This window comes from Opisthocomus hoazin, chromosome 4, assembly GCF_030867145.1.
Source record: "Opisthocomus hoazin isolate bOpiHoa1 chromosome 4, bOpiHoa1.hap1, whole genome shotgun sequence".
Lineage (NCBI taxonomy): Eukaryota > Metazoa > Chordata > Aves > Opisthocomiformes > Opisthocomidae > Opisthocomus > Opisthocomus hoazin.
Window position 1 is genome coordinate 71,696,066 of NC_134417.1, and position 23,775 is coordinate 71,719,840.

A 23,775-nucleotide genomic window follows, 5' to 3' on the forward strand; every position below is an offset into this window, starting at 1 on the left:
GACTACTTCAGGGATTCCCAGAGGTTTCAGGAATGTGGCTGTGTAGGTGTTTCAGACGGATCCTAGAGAATTTTCTCAAAGAATGAACCAAATACTCCTTTGGAGGTATGCAGGACAAATGCAGGCACGGCTGCCCACAGGAGGAAGAGGTAGCTGGTTCCTGGGTCAAGTTCCTTCCACTGTTCTCCAAATTCGAAGTCAAAGGCACCAGGAGAGAAAATGGACAACATAACACATCAGAAGATGTTTTCATCCCATTGCTTATATTGCGAAGAAACAGGTTAATTCGGGATAAAAGATTACATGGTGTGACGGAGTGGGGTAAAATGAATACAGTGGAATCTCGTTGAATGTGACTGTACTTTTCTGAAGTCTGAAATTAATTAATCCTTCACCCCCTTCTCCTCCAGGAACATTACCTCCTTTTTCTGCAGGGCAGAAGACCCAGGAAATCCTTCACCTGGATTTAATGACCGTCCGCTAAGCGACTGAGGACTGTTCCTTTCTGTCCCTTGCTCCCTGCGGCCGCTCCCGGCTTCCCTGGCTTGGCAGGCGTCACTCCGTATTGCTCCTTCCACAGGTTGTTCCCGCTGGTGTCTCGGCAGCCTGGCCCTGGCAGCTGGCTGTCTCCCCACCTGCTGACCCCGTTCTGCCGGGGCTGCAGGCCCGCACAGCAGCTGTCTCGGCGTGGAAGGCTCTGCCGGCAATACGGCTCTTCACTCACCTTCTTCCACCCGGAGCCCTACACCCACAGCCTCAGGACTTGTGATCCAGCCAGGAATTTCCTCAGAAAATAATGCATTTTTGACAGAAAATTGCATTTTCACAGTATTAGAATATTCAGGAAAAGGTCTCATCTAGTACTGGTTCAGGACAAAATCCCTCACTGTTTCCAGCTTTGTTTTTCTGCAATTCCTGTTCTGAAAGGAATGCTGGTATTTCTAGCATTTGTCCAAATTAAAAAAAGAAAAATATCACCATTTCCCATGGACTACATATTTGAATTTTGAACTATTCTTCTTAGAAAAGCTCTTTTTAAGAGTCAAGTCTTCATATTTGTGTAAGTCAGCATAATGCCACTGAGGCATGAGAGCAGAGGATCTGGTCCCATGATCTACATCTCCAAGCCTACTGTGAACTGCAAACCTACCCAGCTGTCACATTTTAAAACCTGATCTCTTAAAGGCTTTTCGAAATTGTCACATCCTTCCCATGAACCATCTCAAGAGGTACTATCTCTTGGTAAACGGCATACCTGAAGCTATTCAGAGCTCAGCGTACTGACACAGTAATTATTTCTCTGTTTCCCATGGAAGAGGGGTGGCCACGGGAAATGACACTGGTTAGCCTGGGTAGTGCTCTAAGGGCATCTGCTATCATCATGAGACCAGTAACTCTCTACCTGTGGTTTCTGAGAGAGAAATACTGAAATAATAGCTTGGCTGCAGCTGACTTTAAAGCATGCCTAATTATCACGTTCAACATGCACCTGTTACAAGTCTCAGAGTTTCTAGTAAATAATGAAGTAATTTAACTCCTTCCTACAAATGAAGGTTTCCAAGTTTCATTGTAGATCTCACAGCTTTGAAACTAAGCATTCCTGGATCAGAAAACCTCCATGTTTACCGTCACCAGAACAAGGGTAATACCCTTTCCCAACCAAAGGAAATACTAAGTAATATTACTTGGGCTCTGAACATTTTTAAGTACAACAGTCACAGCCTCTCAGGGAAATATGAAATACACATTGAAGAAAGATCATCACTGGAGGCATGCTGTTGGCCTGTAATGGGAGCATAACTGAGTAACAGAAAGGTTAAAGCCCCTTGAAAGGTAGGAATCTTAGTATTAGCACAAGGCACCGCCTCCAAAGTGAAGTGCGCGCAGTCACCTCAAAGGAGAATAGACCACCCCAACATGCCTTGGGAAAAAGAGCTTGTGACTGGCTTTTCAGCAAGCCCTTACACAAACCCCATCCCTGAGCAGATTTCCCTCAAACTGTTTCACAGTCGGGGAGCTTGAAAACCACTGCTAGTGTTTTACACCAGATGTTTTGCTATTCCTCAGAGTTGCTGGACTGACATTCCTCCTTGCCATGAACGATCACAGTGAGGAAGGATAGGTCTCATAGTTTAAGCATGCTGGCCCACCTGCATAGCTCATCTTTCTCTTTCATACATATTTTATTTTGTGTAATGAGATTTCACAGCACAGAATAAATTAGAATATACAGGCTATGCTGGAAAAGACAGCAGAAAGATGGGAGACAGGACTAAATTAGCTGCCAGAACTATTTACACAGGGCACCCAAAACCCTGGATAGATTTACTTCTGCTGCTTGAAACGTTCATGCTTTCAAGGTGGAATCAGATCAGTTTAAGGTGCTCTTTCTTCCAAGAAGTTCTTGACATCTCAGAATTGAACTACATTAAAACACTGCAGGAAGGTGTTAATTAACATGTAAAAAGCAGGACCCGCAGACTGTGTAACGGCAGGCACATAGTGTGCCCAGAGATGAAAAACAAGAGCAGATATGTAAATGATACCACTCCTCAGTGAAGCACGTCTCATGTGTCTTCTCAATACCAAGGGCTAAATAGCAGGCTTGTTCCAGTCGCAAGCACAGCAGCCATCCAGGAGTGACTGCCTCAGAAAAGGCTCCTTGTCAGCTCCCTAAGCACCTCACCTACACGCTGTGCTCAGCACACGGCTTAAAGCTGCCCGCTCTTCACCTAACACAAAGCGTGAGCTCGGTTGTTCTCTGGTGGCTCTCCGTCTCCTGCACGTGGGAAACAGGACGCTCTGCCCTCTCACACTGCTGGTCGTTTGAGCAGCGAGTGCTGGGGAGAACGAGCTAGTGCCAGGTCTTGCCATCTGAAAATTAAATGGGCCGTGGTCTTGCTCTAAGTTGAAAAGGGAACTTCACAGACCATAGGAGGGTGACTAAGTTATCTCCAGCTTAGTGCTGTTTAACAGGTCAAGGATTGTTTCAAGCGTTCAAAGGAGTCGCAGGAGTGAAACAAGAACTAACAAAAACATGATGTTATTTACAAGAGATCTTGTGATTCTTCCCCCTTCGGCAGTAGCCTGCACAGATCAGAAGAAAGCAAGACAAAAAGGGAGTCATGCTCAAATATTGAACACATTGAGAAAGATATCCTGAAGTATAATTCTCACTCCAGACAGATTTCACTGCAGGTGTGATCGTTGTATCTTTCCCGCAAACGTTTACAGCTAAGAGTTAAAGATTATGATCAAGGAAGTGGACTACAAACCTGCCATAAACTCAAAGACATCACACATATGCCAACCACAAAAGCCACATTCAGGAGATAATGATGTAATTGGTTTGTAACTAACTATACAAGCAGAAAATACAAACAAACAAACAAACAAACATCCCCCAAAACCTGTTCACACATAAGAGACATTATTCAGGAGGCAATGACATTCATAAAAAATATTAGTCGTGAATATCTTATCTTCACCCTGCAGTTACTGGGAGAATTAATTGATTTCTAAAGAAGGTAGCCATTGCATCAGTTTAGGAAGATCACAATGCAGTGTTCTTCCAGCTGCGGACTGTGGACTACTGCTGACTCATAAAATAGCAGGGCTCTGAGACAACTCAGAAAATCATCTAGACCATACACTCATTCCCACACAGCAAAAAAACCTGTGGGAAAATAATAATCTAAAAAGTAGCTTAATTTTGGTTTCATGGCAAATGAAAAATATCGTGGCCCTCTTTTTTTTTCTGACCTGAGTTTCACATGAGAGTAACACATTTCTATCAGTAACTACTTATGTCTATTTTTTTTTAAAGAAATCTTCTATACCAAGTATGAACACAGTGAAATTGATAACATAATAAACAACAGCAGACACTGCCTATTGATCAAACAGAGCTGAACAGGGAGACCAAAGATTTGAGCTACTCTTTCCATCTGAGAAAAGGTAGTTTGTGCCTCTGCCTTTTTCCTGTTAACCCTAAGATATTATCATCTTTTTAAGATCCAATACTAGCTTATTTAGTATCTGGGCATTGTCCTCTAGATTTCCAACTCCTTTTCAAGCACTATATTATTGTAGTAAGCACAGAAAACAAAAACAATCCTCCTATGATTTAGATTATTATTTACCTGTAAGGATACGAAAATGTTCCAAGGTGTTTATATCTCATGAACTGTTAGATAAATTTTCTATTTTAGAACTTCTAGAGGAATTGCTTCCAGGGTCTATTTTCTTGAGAGACAGACTCTTTTCTTAAGGTTTGCTGGATACAATGTAAAGATTGGAAAGTTAAATCCATCGAGCCCCAGTCAGAGATGATCACTGTAAAACACTCCTTCTGACAAGCATTCCAGATTTTTATTCTCAGCAATATCACCTCACTTTGAACGAAAATGGGAATAACGTTAAATACTCGCTTTTAGTTGGCTGCAAGTGTTGGCTGCAAGATCCACAATTCTGTCGCTGTTCTGTCACCATGCGAATCTCCATCTTAATGGTCTTCCCAGACTTAATTTACACAATAAACTGTGATTTACTGTCTTCAGTACTGAAATTTATTCCTTTCCTTCATGAATTAAAGGTCTATTCTATTAAACAATGCAACTTCATATGTGATAAATTAAGAGGCACACAAATTAGACTGCATACCCAGGATTCTTTTCCAAGATGCAGCAGAGCACTTGGTGTGTGAAGTAGTACACCCATCTGAATCTTTCCTTGCTTGTCATCTGCAGTTTGCTCTACTGAATCTGGAACAGCCACTTAAGGGCAGGCAAAGTGCCATTTTATGAGAGTGGTATAAGCACAGACCGCCAAGAGACTACATATGAAAATCAAAGTTGCTCAGTGACCGCGGCATTCCAAGCTAGGAATGTCCAAGCAGCTGTGAGGGCTGATCTATCCTGCCTATTTTTAATGGGATGTGTCATTTGGCGTAGATTAATTTCAGAAATAAAAGATACTTCTTCAGATACGTTTCTATGACTTTGCTGAATTCAGATTAGTATAAGGCACTAGTAGTGTAACGCTGTAGATATCGCGGTCTTTTGGTGCATTCCACAGGGAGCAGTGCTGGGTGCAGCCGAGCCACCAGGCAACAGCTAATGCACAACCACCATGTGCTCTCTCCCAGACAGTGCTAACAGGGAGGCTGCCATTTATGCTTCTCTTGGTAAATCCAGATTTATACAGAACAGAATACATGAATGTCAACGTCCCATCACACTCCTGTTGAGATCAGTGGATATTCTTCCACCAGCTTCTATAGAGATCAGACTTGTTTAACATTGGTAGAGGGCCAGGGCAAGTAGATCCTGTCCTGTAAATTTAGATCAGAAGACCACTTCTGCAACTTTCAGATTAGGAGATCTATGTCTCCATTAGAATGCATCTGGCTAACAGGATTTAGCCTTTGTACGCAGTTAAGCTCCTTGGGGTTACAACCTCTTGATTCCTAATTCAAAAGAAGTAGGTGTGAATGCTCATATATTGCTTTATCTTACTGTCATGGCAACAAAATCCTCATAGCTGCAATGTCATTGTTAGCCATGTAGCAAAGGACAGCCAGAGGATGTTCACTGCCTCCACCCCTCTCAAAGGTTAACACCACAAAAAAATCCTGTTCCAAAATGCTGAAAATCTATTATTGTAATACCTATTTCAGGACCACTGTAACATAAGTGTACATGCTACCAAAAAAAAAAAAATCAAATAGAACATAGTTTAGAACATGTCTTTTAATTGATGATGAATTTCTACAGTGCTACAGTATTAACAATCTCTAAAACAAATATTCGAATCTATAGCTCAACAAATCTTATAATCTTTGCAAATAAATAAGTTATTGAAAGTATCATATTGTGCTGTTTTCCTGTCTGTGTAAACTGCTAATGATAACGCATTTCAGAAAAAAATAACAATAAAGAGCAGCTGCGGTGCATTTACATTATTAAAAATCTTTAAGAACAATTCTATACATGATAAGCTTAGATAACTATTTCTGTATTTACACTTTTAAAAAGCCATCAACTGAAAGGACATAAAATACATTCAAGACTGAACAGAGAAGCAAGAGAGCTGTGAATAAAAAGACAACGTGTTTAAGCTGATACAACATGACACAGAAAGTACTGTACATTTTAGAACCTGAAAGCCACTACCAGTTGCAGGCCTAAACTTGACAGCAGGTTCCTATGACCGGGCTAGAGTTACCCAACATTCAGGTTCTCCACAGTTTGTCTTGCTACAGCCTGAAGTTCAACTGTCAGACTTACTCACTTTTGTGACCTGAGAGGTCACAAGACAGGTCTTCTGCATCTGGCAGCTCATAAGGAGGAATCACTTACTGACATCTGCAAAGCCTTCGGTCCTGCTGAAGGCACTCAAGACCACCAGAATGGCATCAGGGGCGTACAGTACCAGAAACTGAACCAAGAGTACTACCCACTGTTAAGGTGTGCTGTCACGAAAGCAAGGTTAAGGAGCTCTCCATGGCAAGGATTAACCTGCCACTGTAATAGCCTGGTAAAGCTTAGTAGGCACTAACAATACTACAACTGACTTGAGCAAGGGAACACAGAGCTTTGCATAAAGATGAGGTGTTTGTTTCTTAAACAGTCATTGTAACAAACTTATAATAAAACATTTTAAAATGCTACAGTTAATCATCTATAAAATGTGTATGTTGAGCATGAATTGAAATTGTAAACTAGTAATAAATAATATGGTACATCTGAGCACATTTTAAAATACACATTAAGAAATAAAATTTAATTTTCAGAAAAACTTTCAACCTTTTTTTTGAAAATCACATTTAACCAATCCTTGATAAACAACTGCAGCCAGTTTGCCTGCCTGAAAATTGTGATTTATGAAGCCCTCCTGCCTAGTGCAGGACACTTACTTATATTAATTTTCCTTCCTTTATTTTTTCCAAGGCAAATTAAGTAAGTAAGAGCTGAATTCACAAAAACTATTAATGTAGCGACTACCTTAAATTATATTTTTTAATAGTTGTAATTTGTTTTCATTCTAGTTTATTTAGTAGTCATATAAATATCCACAAAAGTAAGCTACTGTGAAGAGTGCAAGTACCACAGTCAGAGCAGTAGCTAGACCTAGATTTAAAATTCACACACTTATTTCTGGAAAAGAAAAGCTAGGTTCCCTCTGGTCACAGAAAAGGTCTCCATGCACCTCCCTGTTCAGCAGTCATTGCAATCTGTCCATAAACATGAAGCTGGCTAAATGTTATGTTCAATGGGAATTAGGAGAAGCAGCACACTGCACCATTACTCTGTACCTGTTCATTTGGAACTATACTACCAACAGCAGAATGGCACAGCTATCTTGGCTTACCAGTATTTCAAGAAATACAGGCTTATAGATGGTAATAAGATAGCTGAGTGGAGCAGAAAAGCCCTTTCTGTAACCCACCCTTCGTGCGCAGAAATCCTCGCAGCTGACCTCTGAGCTCTTTAGGCAGAAGGCATGGGAGCATGTTGAGCTTCCTCTCTTCTCACATCCCACGTAGTGAGAGGCGAGAGAAATGACGCCTGTCAACTACTATTCACAATGGCCTCAGTGACCCTCTTGGCAGCTGATGAGGAAGATGCAATTTCTCAGCATCATATTCCTTTGTACTGCCCGTGCCCTGAGGCCAGGATCCGGCCTCTAGATGTTCTGGGCAGAGCTGTGAAATGAGGCGATTCACCCAACCCGTCCCAGAACAGTCTTTCCCAGTGGGAACAGTGTGTGGGTTTTGGGGAGAACCTCAAGGAATCCAACTGCTTTCAGCCAGTGTTTATAAAAAGGACGGGGTGCTTATGTTACTACCACTGATAGGAAACGTCATCTGATGAAAAGGAATCTCCTTCCAAATGCCTAGTCCTATGCATTGTCATTAAAAAAGCTTCATAAGGTCACACTCTATATTAATCCATTCCAGAAGGCATATATAGCACAAGTAAGAAAACACCTTTATACGAACAATTTGTTAGAGACTACATCAAAACATTAAAGATGCTGATGTTTGAATACATTTCTAATCTTTCATAAACAGTGAATACATTTCTAATCTTTCATAAACAGAAGAATTTCAATGCTTTAGAAAATTAGGAATATCACAGAGAGGAAGACAAAAAGACAGGTGTCAAAAAGAAGTTGAAAAGAGAGCACCATATGAAAATCATACTTAACTTTTTACATCCATTTAACAGGCTAATTCAATGTTTCATGATGTTATATTGAAGTTTAAGTAAGCTACCTAGGATAAAGCCCTGGCCCATCTGAAGTCAATGGTAAGAGGATTTTACCTGCCATTCTCACTGTCTTTGAGAAGGTATTAACACAAAAGGTATACATTGAGGCTTCAGTGAAAGGCTTCCATCAAAAAAGAAGAGGAAGAGGAAAACATGTTGCTTGTTTTTTTTAAAGTACTTGCCATGTGAACTACTCTACATGGCAATCTCTCTGTTCTAACAAACATCGAATGCAATACTGTAAGTAATTTCTACCTTTATTTTTATTCATTTATCATTTAGCAAGACTCTTCTGTAGCGGTAAAACATTTTTAAAATTATACCATTACCTTGTACACTGCTGCTTTACGAAAGTGCAAACCCAAGATTTTAGCAAACAGTGCTATATTTTTCTCCTGTGACATGTACAAAAGGATATAAAAATAGCTCCTTGATTAGCATATGATAATATGCTTAAGCCACAATGAAAACAAATATAATACAGTCTAACAGTGCAGGTATTCCTTTTATTACAGGAACAGCATCTGTGGGATACACTCAACTGATCAAGGATTTCAAAATCCTTAAAGTATCCAATGCATTTTCAATGAATTGATAGCTATGGTCTTCAGTGAGCTGCCCTGACCGTAAGAAAAGAGACACAGAACTTCATCTTAGCTACTCGTATTTCATCACACTCTTCTGCTTGCTGAGAAATATTTCTAAAAACTGCCATGATGTTCCTCATGGATCAAAAAGCAAGTGAAGTTTATAAAACAGTACTCCAAGAACTCTGGACAAACACAACTGCTAGTCTGAACAAGTGTAACAACTATTGTGATTCAGTATTGTAAATGTAGTTTATATTTTAAACTTTTAATAATTTTAGCTGCATAATAAAACAGAGAAGTAATGTTAAATTATAGCACCTTGCATGAAATTTCTTCTAAAAATACAAAGATTACACCTTTCAAAATTGTAAGAAATACAACTATTCTATCTCAAGTCCACTATGCACCTGTCATTTAAAAGGAAACTAATTTACATGTAATGAAGACATGCATAAATATCACAAATTTAAGGCACAAAATGGAATTTGAAAGTTAGGGGTGTAGTAAAACCTTGCGTTTTCATCAAATCACCTGATATACCAGAAAAAGCTGTGTCGACAATTTTAAAAAAAGCTGTATTATCATAGAATTGTTGAAGCTAAAAATGGAAGCTGCCTATTCAAGTATGTAGTTCAAACTCTAGCCAAAGGAAGATTATTTTCCAATATTGCATTACATCTAACTTAAAACCTTCCAAGAAATTGTATGCATCGATAAGCACTACTGCGTCATTCCATAACATAACTGCTCTTATTGGTATGATCCTTCTCCTAATATTCATTGGATATTCACCTTGTTTCAATTTTCTATAATCAGTTCTAATTACACCTTCATACTTAGAAAGCCTCTTCCATGTATTTGTCACATAACAAATTATACATACTTAATGACCCAATCTTTCCGACTTCTTTATCACTTCAACTAATTTTGTTGGTGTTCTCTGACTTTTAAGCAGATTGACTCAAACCCTCATCCCTGAGGTACCCAAAATGTAAGACCGTACTCCAGAAACGCCCTCAGCAATCACGAGTATTCTGATTTCCACGTGCCTGGTGCAGTTCTTCTGCATATATACTATTCTTTTGACATCAGTGATGCCAGAAGCAACTTTGTTGCCTACATTATCAAGGCTTCTTACTACATTATTATATTTCAATCTTCTCTCTCTCTCACTAAGTATCCAAGTTTCCTCAAATACATTACCTTTCCTCTGAATCTCTAAGGCTGCATCTAATTCTTGTCTACATTTCATCCATCTGTTGGACCTCTCCCACTCAGGTACCATATAGTGTAATATAATCTGTAACTTTTATTAATATACTGTAGATCCCTCTTGCGGATTATTGAAGACATTAAATAGAACTAGGTCAATACAGTATAAACAATTAATGGGGAGGGAGCAATTAAAATTGCACAATTGGACGACTCAAGGCACAATTTATATTTTAAGACACTATTTCAAATATATTTTATCCCACTTAGCTATTTATAAGAAGTTAAATATCTCACTACAGCTACAGTTTCTAAATGCAATACCATAATTTTTCTGCATACGTAATTAAACGTAGAACAGGAAACATGCTGACAATCAGTCCTACTCTGCAAATAAGTTCCATTCCAGCCACTGATCAGAGAAAGGTAGGCACATTAAGTCTACTCCTCAGCACAATCTTTTAACCAGTTAATTTACATCTATATCGTTTTATTTATATCTACTTATCTTTAAAATTACAAATGAAAATACAGAGACATCTAAATTGGCACTGACAGTCAAGAATTCACCTCCTTTCAAAAGTCACTCTGGAATTCTATAATGTGATCCTGTAATTCAAAGAATGTTGAACAACATGCTAACAGTACTTATAATTGGAAAGGTATTATTTAATATAAAGCTCAGATAACATTTAAGCCACCTAGTCTATGAAAAACATCATTACCTAATTTATGCTCTGTTTTCCAGAAGACTCACTTTCAGTACAACTTATCACCTCTCCTTCTGCTCTTGATGATGACTACACAGACTACAACAGAACGTTCAGAATAGAAAGCACAGCAGCCGACTACTTCAATTCGTAAAGCTATTTGTCAACCTACTGAAAATAAGAAACTAATTTGTCTGAAGAAATTAACAATTAAAAATCAAAGCGAAACCAAGGATGAAAAGGTAAGTCTGAAGATATCTTAATTGTAAAATAATACAGTCCATGCTGTTTTATGCACAGTTGTTTATTCTTGTTCCATGTTTTAAACTTGGACTCAGAAAAATCACAGGAAGTTTTGGGTTTTTACCCTTTTTTTTTTTTCCTTTAAAAGCACCATAGTTACACGGCTTGATTCAATCGTCCTTTTCCACAATCACTTCTCCATGAAGCACCCTTCTTCTCTGCCGCAGCATGTGGAAGTAGAGTTGTGGAAATACTAGATCAAAGCATAAAAGAAAGCAAATTAGATTAAAAAAAATCAACAGATCACATAATGGAAAAATACAATTTTGCAGAACTGAGGAAAAATTGTGGCACACCGTGCTGCAGTTGGTTAAGGTAAATGACAGGAAGTCATGAACGTTGCAGTGAATTACAAATCAATAATTACTCAAAAGTCAGACAAGGCTTCCTGAATGTATACTGTTGTGTTCAAGGAACTTCCCTCCAACAGTTCTTTGTATAAACAGGACTTAACGACTTTCCGCAGTGCCTGAAGTCTTCAAAAGGGAAGCATGTTTGAATTAAGACTTTGAGGAGGATACAAATTTACTCTACTTATTCAGGTCTGAAGTGAGGAGCCCCCTCTCTCCTGGCCCTCTGAGATCTGTTATATTACTGTACTGCGGTTACATTTGATCCTTATATTTAATGAACAGAAAATCGGATTTATTCCTGAAGCATTATGTTATATGAACAATTGTAAAACTGTTAGTAAGTTATGATAGCTCAGGACATTTTTTACTCACATAAATCTCTCTCGTTGGCCTTCATGATTTCTTGTGACAAAAAAATTCACAGTGTGCGTGCATACTGTGAAAGTCCATGATTAATGTCAACTTCTTAAAGGAATACCTTTTATGGATGCAGATCATAGGCCCTTTTAACTTCAATTTTCCGGCTTCTCAATGCCTTTCCCTACTTGCCTTATTTCTAGCCTCATTGTCGAGACTATCTAAAATACTCTATTTGCCTAGTTTGGTCTAGCCCCATTCATGGTGCTGTATCTGAATCAGGTGCTTTCTCCTTGTATACACTGCTTAGGTACCAGTGGAAATAACACTGGGAGTGCAAGACAGATCATCTCTCTAATCTTAGCTCTGGTTAGCCAATTGACCTGTGGCTTCTGGTATCCAGAATTACAATGGCAACCAGATTAAACCAGGGACTGAAGTACGTTCAGAGAGTTTGGAGGGTGGATTTCTGTGAAAATGAAATCTTGGAGAACATTGCTTCAAGTTTTTGCTGAGCATGCTCAAATGGTGATTTTCAGAGGTGACACGTAAATGGATATTAACAGCAATAAAAACAAGGCAAATGTCAGGCACAACTTGCAGGACAATTTTTAAGCCGTTGCTTCAAAGTGGCAGAGGCACTTGAAATTCTCAGTGACAGTTACAGACGTTTCTGTGTGTAAACAAAAAAGGTTTTTTACTTTGTCCAAGTCTTAGAAACGTTTTTAGCGTTTTCACTGAAATTGTGAAGACAGCTTATGTTCTGACGCAGATACCAGGATGGAAAATTTCAGTCTAACCTATTAAAGCACAGCAAAGCTTGGAACAATAGAAAGCAGGCTTTTATGGCAGAAAGTGTTCAGCAAATTTAACTACAGGCAGTGTTTCCAGCATTGCTGATAACTGATTATTATGCTGTTAGCGTTACTACAGTTAAGTAATACTTACATGGCACATAGGAGAACATGACAATAATAAGGAAGTAATAGTAGTCAAAGGAGACATTATATTTGTTGGGAAGTCTCAGTGAAAACATTCCTGTTTTCTTCACATAGGGTAAAGCAGCATATATGGTTAGCAGTTCACCTGCAACTCCAGCAGGATACAAAATGATAAAAAAGTTGTATCTGCATTAAAAAAAAACCCTTGTGAGAAACACCCCATGAACTTAAATTTTCCTCTTGCTATTATTAGTGGCACAGCAATGTATTACAGTGGTTTCTGCACCAAAATCAAGGACCACACACTGACTTGGCACAAAATACCAGTTTCAGTTACTTTGGATAGCGTTGCTTAGTTTTACAGAGAATGCATTCTTCAGTCCTTTTATTTAAAAACAGTGAAATATCAGGACGTTTGTATGTCTTTCTAATACTAAAGAGTAAAAAAAATACGCAAATTTGTAGTCTCCAATATGTCTTTTTTTTAAAATTTACCGGTCTTGCTCCCGTTGTCACCGACGGGATTCAGACCAGGACTGGATCCCAAATTCAGATGATCCTACATATCTCTGTCACAGTGCACGCACACTGCGTCAACTCTATGTATTATGGTTTCTTTGAAGATAATGAAAACATTGAGAAACATCAGAAGCCCGTTTTACCCATTGCCACACGGGAAATCCAAATAATACTACATTTACCACTAATGGAAATGGAAATAAAAGTAAAAGAAAATGGAAGTGCCGGAAACGCATCAGATCCATTTTAAATTGGGAAGAAGATGTTCAAATAAAAGGTGAAGGCATTCAGTTTAAAGAAAATGTGGTTTGAATGCCATAGGCCACATAAGTGGTGACAAAATGAAAAATTTAATCAGTAGGGTTTTTGCTGTCCGTATGCGTAGTGTACCATGGAGATGCAGTTTCTCCTGAGGAACAGCTCTTGAGTTCATCATGCAGGGCACAGCAATGAGAGCTGTCACACAGAGAGAAAGGTACAGTGTGCACTCCATGACCAAAAGAGATGAGATCCAAAACAGCAGCAACCAAACACGAAACCCTCCTAGCAGCAAATGGGCTTAAAGGACTCGCAGGTCAGAGAACAGATTAGGGGAGGTAGAAGAAGGAAATGCTGCCATGAAAAGCCGGAGTTGAACTCAACTGATGACATAGAGACAGTTTGTCTCTGTGCAAAGAATAAAAAACCAAAGTAAAAATTATGAACTAAAATTTAGAGCATACCTATTCCGCTAACTATGGACAGGCAAATCTTTTACAGTTATGAAGTAAAGATTAGAAACTTCCAGCTCCCTTGGAGTACTGAATTTATGCCCAGTTGTGCTGTTTGATTATCCATAAATCTTGATGGGGTATTTTGGACTCTATGAAAAGAGAATACATTTTCAAATGTTTTGTGTATTTCACCACATATCTCTGCTCTGAGAATGTCAGTTTTCCCTACGGTCTATTATAAGGAAACAAAAATTCTGTCATTCGAGATACTTTTTGCCATCAGGTCAGCGTATCTGCCAATGTAGTACTTTCTGAATGCATTTCTCTTTCTGAAGCCTACATCAAAAAATATTAATGAAACCAGACCTGATTATGTTTGCCATCTAGTACTTAAACATCACCAAGCCTACCACCTCAGGTATTAGCAAAAAAAGATAACATCAGACATATCAAAGAAGTGCATTAGAAGCATCAGAACAGCATTATCTATAAAATAAAAATAAAGCAAAACAAACAAACATACTCTTTTAAATAAAAGTCACCTGTGCTGAATGAAGGTAAGATATTTTTCTTCTAACAGTGTAAGTCTGTCTGTCTTACATGTATTTTTCAAATAACAACTACAGAGAAATTCTACTCTTCCAGCTAAGTCTCCTGGTAAACATGCAGTCTCTGAAATATATTTGACCTAATCGCCAACTTTAAGCATGCTTCAAAATCAAAGCAGTTTTGATATGGAACACACTTTTTATGTGGGCTAAACTAAGTCAATATTTAGCTTCACTACATGAATATAACCTTACAAAAGCTCTGATAAAGCAGAGCTTCTTGTAAGTAATAATAATATACATAAGATTGACAACAGCTGCCACATTTTCAAAGACCTGCAATCCACAAAGACTATCACAGGTGCTTAATTTTGGGCCTTGTATTCAAAAGCATCTTAAGGAGTCATACTGTAAGTTAAAAGATGACTCCAAAGATAAAGAAAAAAACCATAAAGTACATTAAAGCAGAGTTCAAACTTTAAGACACAGAAAGCAAAGAACAAATCACATCCCAAAATGTCATCTAAAGTATTTTTAACATTTTAAACCAAGTAACAATGATCCCAAGTACAGAAAGCAACCAACTTGCACTCTGCTGACACATAACCAAAGCTCAAACATCTGCTCTCCTGTGTGTTAGCTCAGCATGCGTGAAACTAACATGCACAGAACCATGAGAAACTGAAGTGCAAGACATTTCCACCTGGCCCATTTAATGAAGTATGGCAAATGGTTGAGCAGGTTGAATGTGTAGAAGGAATATCGAGTAATCTCTGTCACAGTCCATACGACCAGAAAAAGAATAACGCTCTCCTCATTCTGGATCTGCAGAAGTATAAAGAACCAACACTTTCTTCATTCTTAAGCTTCTTTTCTGTGCAAACTACAACAGACTTCTGTTTAAGATAGATGGAACAGAACTAACATCTTGTAAAGAAAGAAAATTTTGGCATAAAAGTGATATGCTGAAACCACTACCATGTACAGTTCTTTATCATACATATTTACTAACATATAGACATTTTCCAAACTGAGCAATCTTCATCCATTATGCAAATATCAAAATATAAAACCCTATAATTGAGCGTACTCTTCCTCTTTATTCTCTATCTGCGCTTTCACTATGCCATCTAACTGTTTCCCTCTTTTTATTTGTGGTTGATTTATTTGTTTATTTTCTTACTCCTCAAAACAGCAAGTAGAAAACACTACAGACGATTCGCTCCTTTCGTAATCAGCTTTTACCCGTTCTGCATTTCACTACTCTGTCTCCCAGACTTTCTCTTACTTTTTATCTTGCTTCTTCCTCACCACATAATGCACAGCTCCGTGAAACTTTAGACAAAATGAATTGCTTAGTATAATCTACTAACTGGAACTTTGAGTCACAGACGATCAAATTTGGCAGATGTCAGGGAGCTGTAAGATAGTTAAGGAGCTGGAACATAGATGGATCACTAAAGAGTAGTTGGCAGATCAGGAGCTTTGGGTAAACTCATGCAACAATTCTGTTTTAAGTTCTGAGTCATTAAACTGCCTCATCGGTAGGTAGCACACCTATCTGCTGTTTCAAAACATTGATTCTTTTTCACTCTAAGTGAACAAATAAACAAAAGTCCCCAAATACAGAGAAGGCACATGGGGATCTATTACAAACACTGCCTTCTGAGAAGAAGAATTACACACAAGTAATTTTCTTTTCTTTAAAAGGGGAGGAATTTTGTAATACACTTCCATGCCTGAAGGCTGAAAAGCTCCAGGGATGTCTGTGAAATAAAGTAACACAAGTTTTGTTAAAATTACAAAAAAGGGAAACTATTTTTTTAAATTTACAACACGGTGACAAAGACTCATACACCTCAAAGATGTTGGAAAGGCACAGCTCTGTCAAAAGTCAAGAAGAATTATAAGTGCTGATCATGTCATAAAATAGCACCCTCAATTTGTCAGTCAAGGTGCATTTTCGTGAAAGGATCTCACCAACATCACAAAAGAAAAGGAGATATAAAAGTACTGCCAAACTCACAAACAAATAGCAACAACTGAAGTGCAGACATCAAAACAAATAAGCCAAGGGAAAGACAGAATTAGGCTGTTCTTAGCGTCGTGCAGTTACAGACAAACATTGATAACCCAAACTTGGATTCATGTCACAGCGCTAAATCTGAGCAGAAGAGCTTTAAATGAGTATGCAGAGAATTCCTATCTGTTGCCCTGCAAATCTCCAGTCAAGTAGAGAGATCTGGGTCTGGCTGTTATTACTGACGTGCCTCTCACCACCTAAAGTGACCCTGAAAATTCATGCCTGCTAAGCAATAACAGCATGAAATACAATCAGACATACATTCAGATGTATTTTTTCTCGGACACAGCTTGACCTACTGTACTGAAGACAGGGGAAACAAAAGAAATGACTGGATATGCTAAAGATTTAGTCCAGTGCAGATAATAACCAAATGGCAAAATACAATGCTTTATTCCAGCATTCGTGTAAACATTCAATATAAAAAACTTGTTAATCTTCAATACATTTTCCCCTAAGAGAAAAATGAAAACACTTAGCTTACCAAAAAAACCCCACAAAGCTATGAAAAGCCTACTCCATGTTAAAAAAAAGCGACAGTAAAGGAAAAGATGAAATGCAGAAAACAAGTCCTCTGTGAACCGAGACAAAGGGATCTGACAACTGAGGCAGGTGCTATGACAGCCCATCAGCAGAAAAGCATATGCCATCTGCTGGTGAGACAGTTTAATGGCTCAGCTTTTTCAGTTTAAGGAAATTGAGGAGCACAGACTCGAAGATCTATCACTTAATTCTTACATGCCCTTCACAGAAAGCAGACCTCAGAAACTGAACCGAATGTCCCATCTACTAGCTGTAAACAGTCTGCGTGTTTCATTCTGCTAACGAACCACTAGATTTACAATAACCACCTATGGCGAGGCAAATAAACTACTGTCATTCATACAGGACCTCAAGTGTCACTGTGGCATGCTGAATGACTTGACATATTTTTCATGAAAACACTGCAGTATGCATGCCACCAAATGTTAATATCACCATAACATTAAAATCTTTAGAAGGATCCTAAAATAAATTCCGAAATCACAACCACGTTTATCCAGATAAATTCAATTCAAGAAATATGTTCATTTAGAATAATTCAGTAAGTGCTAACTTAAGCTTTTGAAAGGGAACTGGTAACACTGTGGTAGATGTGCTGGTAAATAATAGCAGTAGTCATTGATCTCAGTTAGGCAGACCACAGGTGGCACGATGCCGACGACAATGCAGATTCACAGCTAAGACCAGACCCAGTCTTCTGGGCAGAAGAACATAAACCCCATCCTGCAACCCCAACTTCCAAAATCACACTCAAGTATGTAAGTATTCTCAGTAGGAGTGTCACTCATTTTTAAATTGGTCTTCCTGGTGAAATGAGAACCGTAATAATAGCTTCTCCTTCAAAACAATCAGAACATGACTTGCTCATGCACATACCTGTTTTATGCTATGTGCAATGAACCACACCATGAAGATTCTTGAACTCACTTGGACCCCAGTCACAAGCACAGATGTGCGAACTATTCCTTAAAGAGAGAAACATGTTATCTCTGTTCCACAATTCGTGTTTTAATTAGTTACAGGAGAAACTAAAACAAAGAACTCACCAACTGCACAGTGGACTACCTGTAAATAAAAATAAGTTAGAGGTTACTGAGGTACAGTACGTTACTGTCTACACTATAAGCATGGCCTTTTGGTATTATTATAAACTTCGGCTTAATTCTGAAGAACTGTTTATTTTGTCTCCAACTAACAAGTCTTTAAAAGAAATACACATTAGAGCCCTGGCAACCCATGCTGTGATGGGTTCAGTATCTGATCTGTACAGACACATGAAAAAAAATTATTTTCCTAATTAGTTGTACACATTACATATTAAGATACTTACAAAACATTTATTTTTCCAATTAGTAACCTTCCCTTCCATTATCTTATTCAAAGAAGAATTTTACAGGAGGGAGTCATATAAGGGATGCTAAATGTGTAGCAATTTTAAAATGTTCTGTATTCATTGTTGATTAATAACATTATTATAATTACACCAATGACAGCTACGAAGCTTCAGATTTATTGTATTTTCTGGTCAGTAATGTTTAGCAAATGGACCGCTTATTTTGACAGATTTGAGTAGAATTACTTATTGTGAAAGTTTAATAGCATAAAAGCCTATATACAGCTGGCCACAACAGTTGTTTGAACTACAGATGTTGTAGGCAGATGGAGAAAAAAAGTTAAAATGTAGATAGGCACTCTTTGTTGTACCTGGGAAAGAACTGTAAGTGCTCAACACACCCAACAGTTTCATTCCATAGATGTACCACAAACTCAGACCACTAGTGCATAGTTGGCAAAAGTCATATTATTTAAAGAACACTTTGCACAACTTGCGCAGACCCTGTTGTAACGGATTACATGGGGCATGTGAATCCAGTTTGGAAATAAGCAGGAGCAGGAAAGGCACAGAAGGATAATGAGTCCAGTACAAGGAGTAAGAGGGAAGCTCTGGAGATGGAGACGAGGTGTCTACTAAGCCAGAGGGTTGATCTGCTGGCTGGAATGCCTTCAGTGATTTTGCCTTTGGAGTTAAAGACTCTCAAATCAAAGCACTTCCCAGGCAGTACTTGATTTAAAGAAATACTAGATTTAAGTTTGAAAAAAATGTGTCCATTAGTTTCAGCTAATCACCTTGCCTCCCAAATAAACTTCATTAAATAATAGAGTTAAAAGGACTTTAAGTACTAACATCATATTTTTATATTAAATTCAGGCTAATAATGCGTTTTTGCCTATAATATGCACCATCCAGTAAAGCAAACTAATGTTTAAAATTTACCTCAAGCAAAGCAAATGTCTGGAAAAATTTAAGCGTCTTTTGAACGCTTCTGAATAAGCCTCTATGTGTTCCTTTCTGTATATAAAACCGCACCATGGCAATACCTAATACCAGCCACCTACAAAAGAAAGAGAATGGATACATTTCAAACTAGAATTCTAAAAATATCCATCTACCGTAAATAATTCAGTAGCATATTTTCTTCACAGATATCTTTGCTTCTTGTCAGTATTCTTAGGAGATTAAAAATATCTTTAGACATAAATATTATATAATGTTACATAAACATTACACTCTTTTATCTCTTTACTTGGAAAAGGATAGAGTGCCTTGTTTACCTTCAGGGGAGTGACCTGAACTGAAGGGACCCCCCAAAACCACAGGCCCATCAGACTTTTCACTAGCAGTAGCTATATATTTTTACTACTAAATCCTCATGCATCTTTACTGTGAATTACTGTTATTTGAAAACACACGATGAGCTTGGCACTGAAGCCACTGTTTTGGGTCGCAGGTTTGTCTAAGTAAAGGACTGGAATCTATGTACATCATTTTTACATTTTTCATGGCCCCTCAACTCGTAATTTTCGGAACTGACTAGTGATCTGAATGCTTCTGTTTGTGATTGTCCAGCGGAAGTTACCATTATGCTTCAGTTTTAAAAAGTGTTGAGAAGCCATCTTTGAAAATCAGACTCTGAAGTGCTGAAAGACGGGTACTCTATGCTCCTGCCTTCCAAAGGGAGGTATATTTAACTATCACATCTGATGGTGTTGGCTAATTTTTTAATAAATTTTTTTAAGGAAACTGAACAATACCACTAATTGATAACCCTTCCAGTGTAAAAGAAAGAAAGTCACAGTATCTTTTAATCAACCTGGATTTTGATATAAAACTTAAATTGAGATCTCAAATGGAGACTGGCAGTAAAATAAACTTCTAAACTGTGGTGGGTTGATCCCCACCATGCAGCTGAGACCCAGCACAATAACCCAAGGCATGTGCAATTCCTTCCACATAATTAATCCATGTTTATATAAGTTTCAAAATAGTGTACCATATGATCTGTGCTTAATGCAGCTATCCCATGTTCTTACAAACATCACAGTAGCAAGATGCCTTGAAACGTCAGGTTTCAATCCACAAAGACTAAGAAAGTATAAAAATTCTTTAATATAGACTTATAGGCATAGCCAGAGCTATGGATGGCTATTTTGAGAGTTAAAAATAAAAATACAAAAATTACAGTAACTTTAGCTTAATTTCTTGCCCGATGATGTTTGGCTTAGTCCTTTCATTGTACATAAAGCCGCAGCAAGCATGCCACATGGCAACATGAACTCTGGCTAAGGAAGGGCCCAAGGGACAAAGAAGATGCGTCTGAGAAATACTCAGAGGCAGATTTGGAGTGCATATAAACATTCACAGAAATATTTATATGAACATTTGGATAAATATTTAACACATCTCCTGTTCTTATACGCTTCCCTAAGCATAAGGCACTGGCTAACACTGGAAACAGGGTACCAGCAGATACCGATCTTTGGTCAGACCTGTTCCGCTGTCACAGCACGAGATTTGCATGGATCGTGACAGCTCTCTGTTCACCTCGGATGGCATGTGCTTCGGTATCAGCCCCTCAACAACTCTTACACACGGCACCTACTGCTGCGCAGTCATTTGGCATGGCCCGTTCCAGCACTTCATGATGGCATTTCAAACTCACTTAGAGTTAGCTAGGCTTCCCCACAAGTAGGAATGATTCCCCTCCTTGATCCCTTCTACTTTAAGCCCATGACTCCGATCTGCCAGAGCTCCAGTATTTGCCCCCACAAGTGTTACTTAGATTTCACCATGGATTTTAAATCTGAGCGCACTAATTTGAGGTTGTCTCCCACCACTGTGGAAAGGAGGAATTACTGGAATATGACTGGTAGTCCTTCACAGTCAAGCCACCCTGTTTTACAGAGAAGTGTTTGACAAGAGGAAGGTGACAGTGAGTTTACATCCAGCTGGCAGCATGAAGGGTGACAGGAACAGCTCTGTCCTAGCCCTAGCCTGAGAAGTCATAACACATCTAACCTAACAAGGCATTTTCTGCACCTCATTCTGTAAGAAAAGGGTTGCAGAGAGAAGTAGTCTTAGACTACACTCAGAAGCAAAGACTGCAAATATCTTTCTTCAAAAAAATTTTATTTGGACATGAATTTTTGTAGCTTGATTTATTTAGTTGTCAGTGTCTTTGACTTTGGATCTCAGGAAAGCCCTTGTACTGAGCACTGCAAATCACCAAGAAATAGAAAACAATTTCCCTAATAAAGGTAGCATTTCCAGTTGTGACTTTCAGTAAGACTGCATATTCATCTGTCATTTTAGTCACTTAAACCTACGTTAAAAAGAAAGATATGCCACAATTTTTTATTTGATTGGTTGTTAATGTGCAATTATGTATTAGTTTGTTAAAACTCTCAAAACACTTTGCTATATTGCACTGTGTGGACAAATGGACAGATACACTGTTCCTGTTACTTATTTACTCTGTGTAGTGCTCTGTTAAGTATTGCTCTATTTCAAATGTTTTTTTCTCTTAAATTGTATCTGTAAAACATTACAAGAATTTGTTCCTATCTCTTATTTCTCTGTTTCCCCATAAAATATGCAACTTTGCATGTCTTAATCCCTTTCGATGTTAATGGAAGATGGGAGAGAAGGCAGTGGGAGATAACGGATCAGCACCTAAGGTCAAAACTAAGACGGTTCGATAATCTTCTACTGACATACACAAGTCAGTGGCAAGAGTCAGCGTTCATTAGCAAATTCACACATGGAGCACGAGGCTGGGAATTCAATGAGGCAACGTTAACCCGCCAGCTAAAAGTACATTGAGTAAAAACACTTTTCAAAAGGTGCTGCTGCAACAGATGAGCTGACTTGAACATGCACTGCAGACTGACAGAAGCCAGTGAGAAGAAAGCCACCACGACCATATCCCTGGCCTTCTGCAGGAGCGCCTCAACTCCTGCTTCAGATGCAGCGTGTTGGTTTTGCTCTGCGGGATTCAGACGGCGGAGAGTTCACCCACTGGTAACCAAGGCAAAACTGTTCTCATGGTGAACGTCGGCCTAGAAGTTCTGGAGCTGTCGTTCTTAGTTTTCTCTTACGCACGTGGAAATCAAAGGGGTTTCGGGTATTTTTTCCCCAAGAGTTAGAAAACGGGACAGATGTTCAAGAAGTGAAAATGTATGCTTCAGCCACTAACATGAACCCGAGTGCTCTTACGACCCTGTTCCAAACAAGCGCCCGCTCCCCGCCCAGCCACGCACGGCAGCGCGGAGCAGGAGCTCAGGGCGGCCCCTCGGGCTCTCTCACCCCCCGCCCGCCCCTGCCCACCCCCCAGCGCCCGCCACCGCCCGGCACCGCGCTCGGCTCCCGCAGTTTCCGCCCCGCAGGGAGACGCTGCGACCCCCGCTCCCTCGGAGCAGGGCTCCGGGACCCGGGCGGGCTACCGCACCCCGGGTCCCGGGGCGTGCGCCCACGGAGCCCGGCGGGACCCGCCGCCCGGCACCGCTGCCCCGAGCCCCCTCGGCGCCCGGCACTGCCGCCCCGAGCCCCCGGCAGCCCCTCGGGCGAGGCGCGGGGGCCGGCCCGCGGGCGGGCGGCGGCGGCTGTGTCGAGGGACGCGGCACCCCCGCCCGGCATTCCTGTCCCGGCTATACTTAACCTCCGCGGCGGGCGCGGGGTGACGCGCCGGCGGCCGGCAGCGCTGCACCGTATTAGGCAATGCCCGGCGGGCAGGGGCTCGCCCGGCTCCCGGCGGCTCCCCGGCGCTCCCGGCTCACCCGGCCGGCTGCCTGCCGCGCCCCCGCCTCGCCCCGGCCGAGCCGCACGCGGCCCCCGCGCCTCCGCGCCCCGCCGAGGCTGCGCGCTGCCGGCCCGCGGCGCGCCCGCGCCCGCTCACCCCGCGGTCATGGCGACGTTGTAGAAGATGAGCCAGGCCGTGGCCAGGGCACCCAGCCTCCGCTTCTTGCCGTTCTCCTTCTCCTCCGCCGCCCCGTTGCCGCCTCCCTCCTCCTCGCTGGACGCCATGGCTCCCGCCGGGCAGGCCGCGAGCGGCGCACAGCCGCGGGGAGGAGGGGCTCCCGCCGCGGCGGGGCTGCGGCCGCGCTGACAGCCGGCCCGCGCGCTGTCCCTCACCCATCTGTCTTCCTCCAGGGCCGCCGCCCGCCGCTCACATGGCGCCGCCCGCTCCTCCCTCCCTCCCTCCGGCAGCGGCTCCCCGGGGCACGCCAGACCCTGTGGGCGGGCCCGGCCGCGGCCCACGGGCGGGGCGGGCGAGGTGGCGGCGGCCCGCCCTG

The 23,775-nt window shown here is 40.5% G+C and overlaps 1 protein-coding gene across 4 annotated transcripts; it reads right to left on the bottom strand.

Annotated features, from left to right (window-relative positions):
• Positions 1–5,755: 5,755 nt before the first annotated feature.
• Positions 5,756–23,722, bottom strand: HACD1 (3-hydroxyacyl-CoA dehydratase 1). Of its 4 annotated transcripts, none has more exons than XM_075419454.1 (7): positions 23,379–23,600; positions 19,421–19,538; positions 18,192–18,210; positions 18,022–18,104; positions 15,223–15,344; positions 12,747–12,925; positions 5,756–11,281 (listed from the first exon to the last, which is right to left on the bottom strand). In XM_075419454.1, the coding sequence occupies exons 1-7, from the start codon at positions 23,504–23,506 to the stop codon at positions 11,199–11,201; spliced, it is 732 nt and encodes a 243-aa protein (XP_075275569.1). In that variant the 5' UTR covers positions 23,507–23,600; the 3' UTR covers positions 5,756–11,198. The 4 variants fall into 4 exon arrangements, with proteins under 4 accessions (XP_075275569.1, XP_075275568.1, XP_075275572.1 ...); XM_075419453.1 differs by having other exon boundaries at positions 18,022–18,110; XM_075419457.1 differs by lacking the exon at positions 19,421–19,538 and having other exon boundaries at positions 23,379–23,722.
• Positions 23,723–23,775: the final 53 nt, after the last annotated feature.

Coding starts and splice junctions, on each gene's coding strand:
- HACD1 (XM_075419453.1), bottom strand. CDS start 23,506: ATGGCGTCCAGCGAGGAGGAGGGAGGCGGCAACGGGGCGGCGGAGGAG. Junction 19,539..23,378: donor AACGTCGCCATGACCGCGGG/GTGAGCGGGCGC, acceptor TTTCTTTTGTAG/GTGGCTGGTATTAGGTATTG. Junction 15,345..18,021: donor TTGCACATAGCATAAAACAG/GTATGTGCATGA, acceptor ATACTTCTGCAG/ATCCAGAATGAGGAGAGCGT.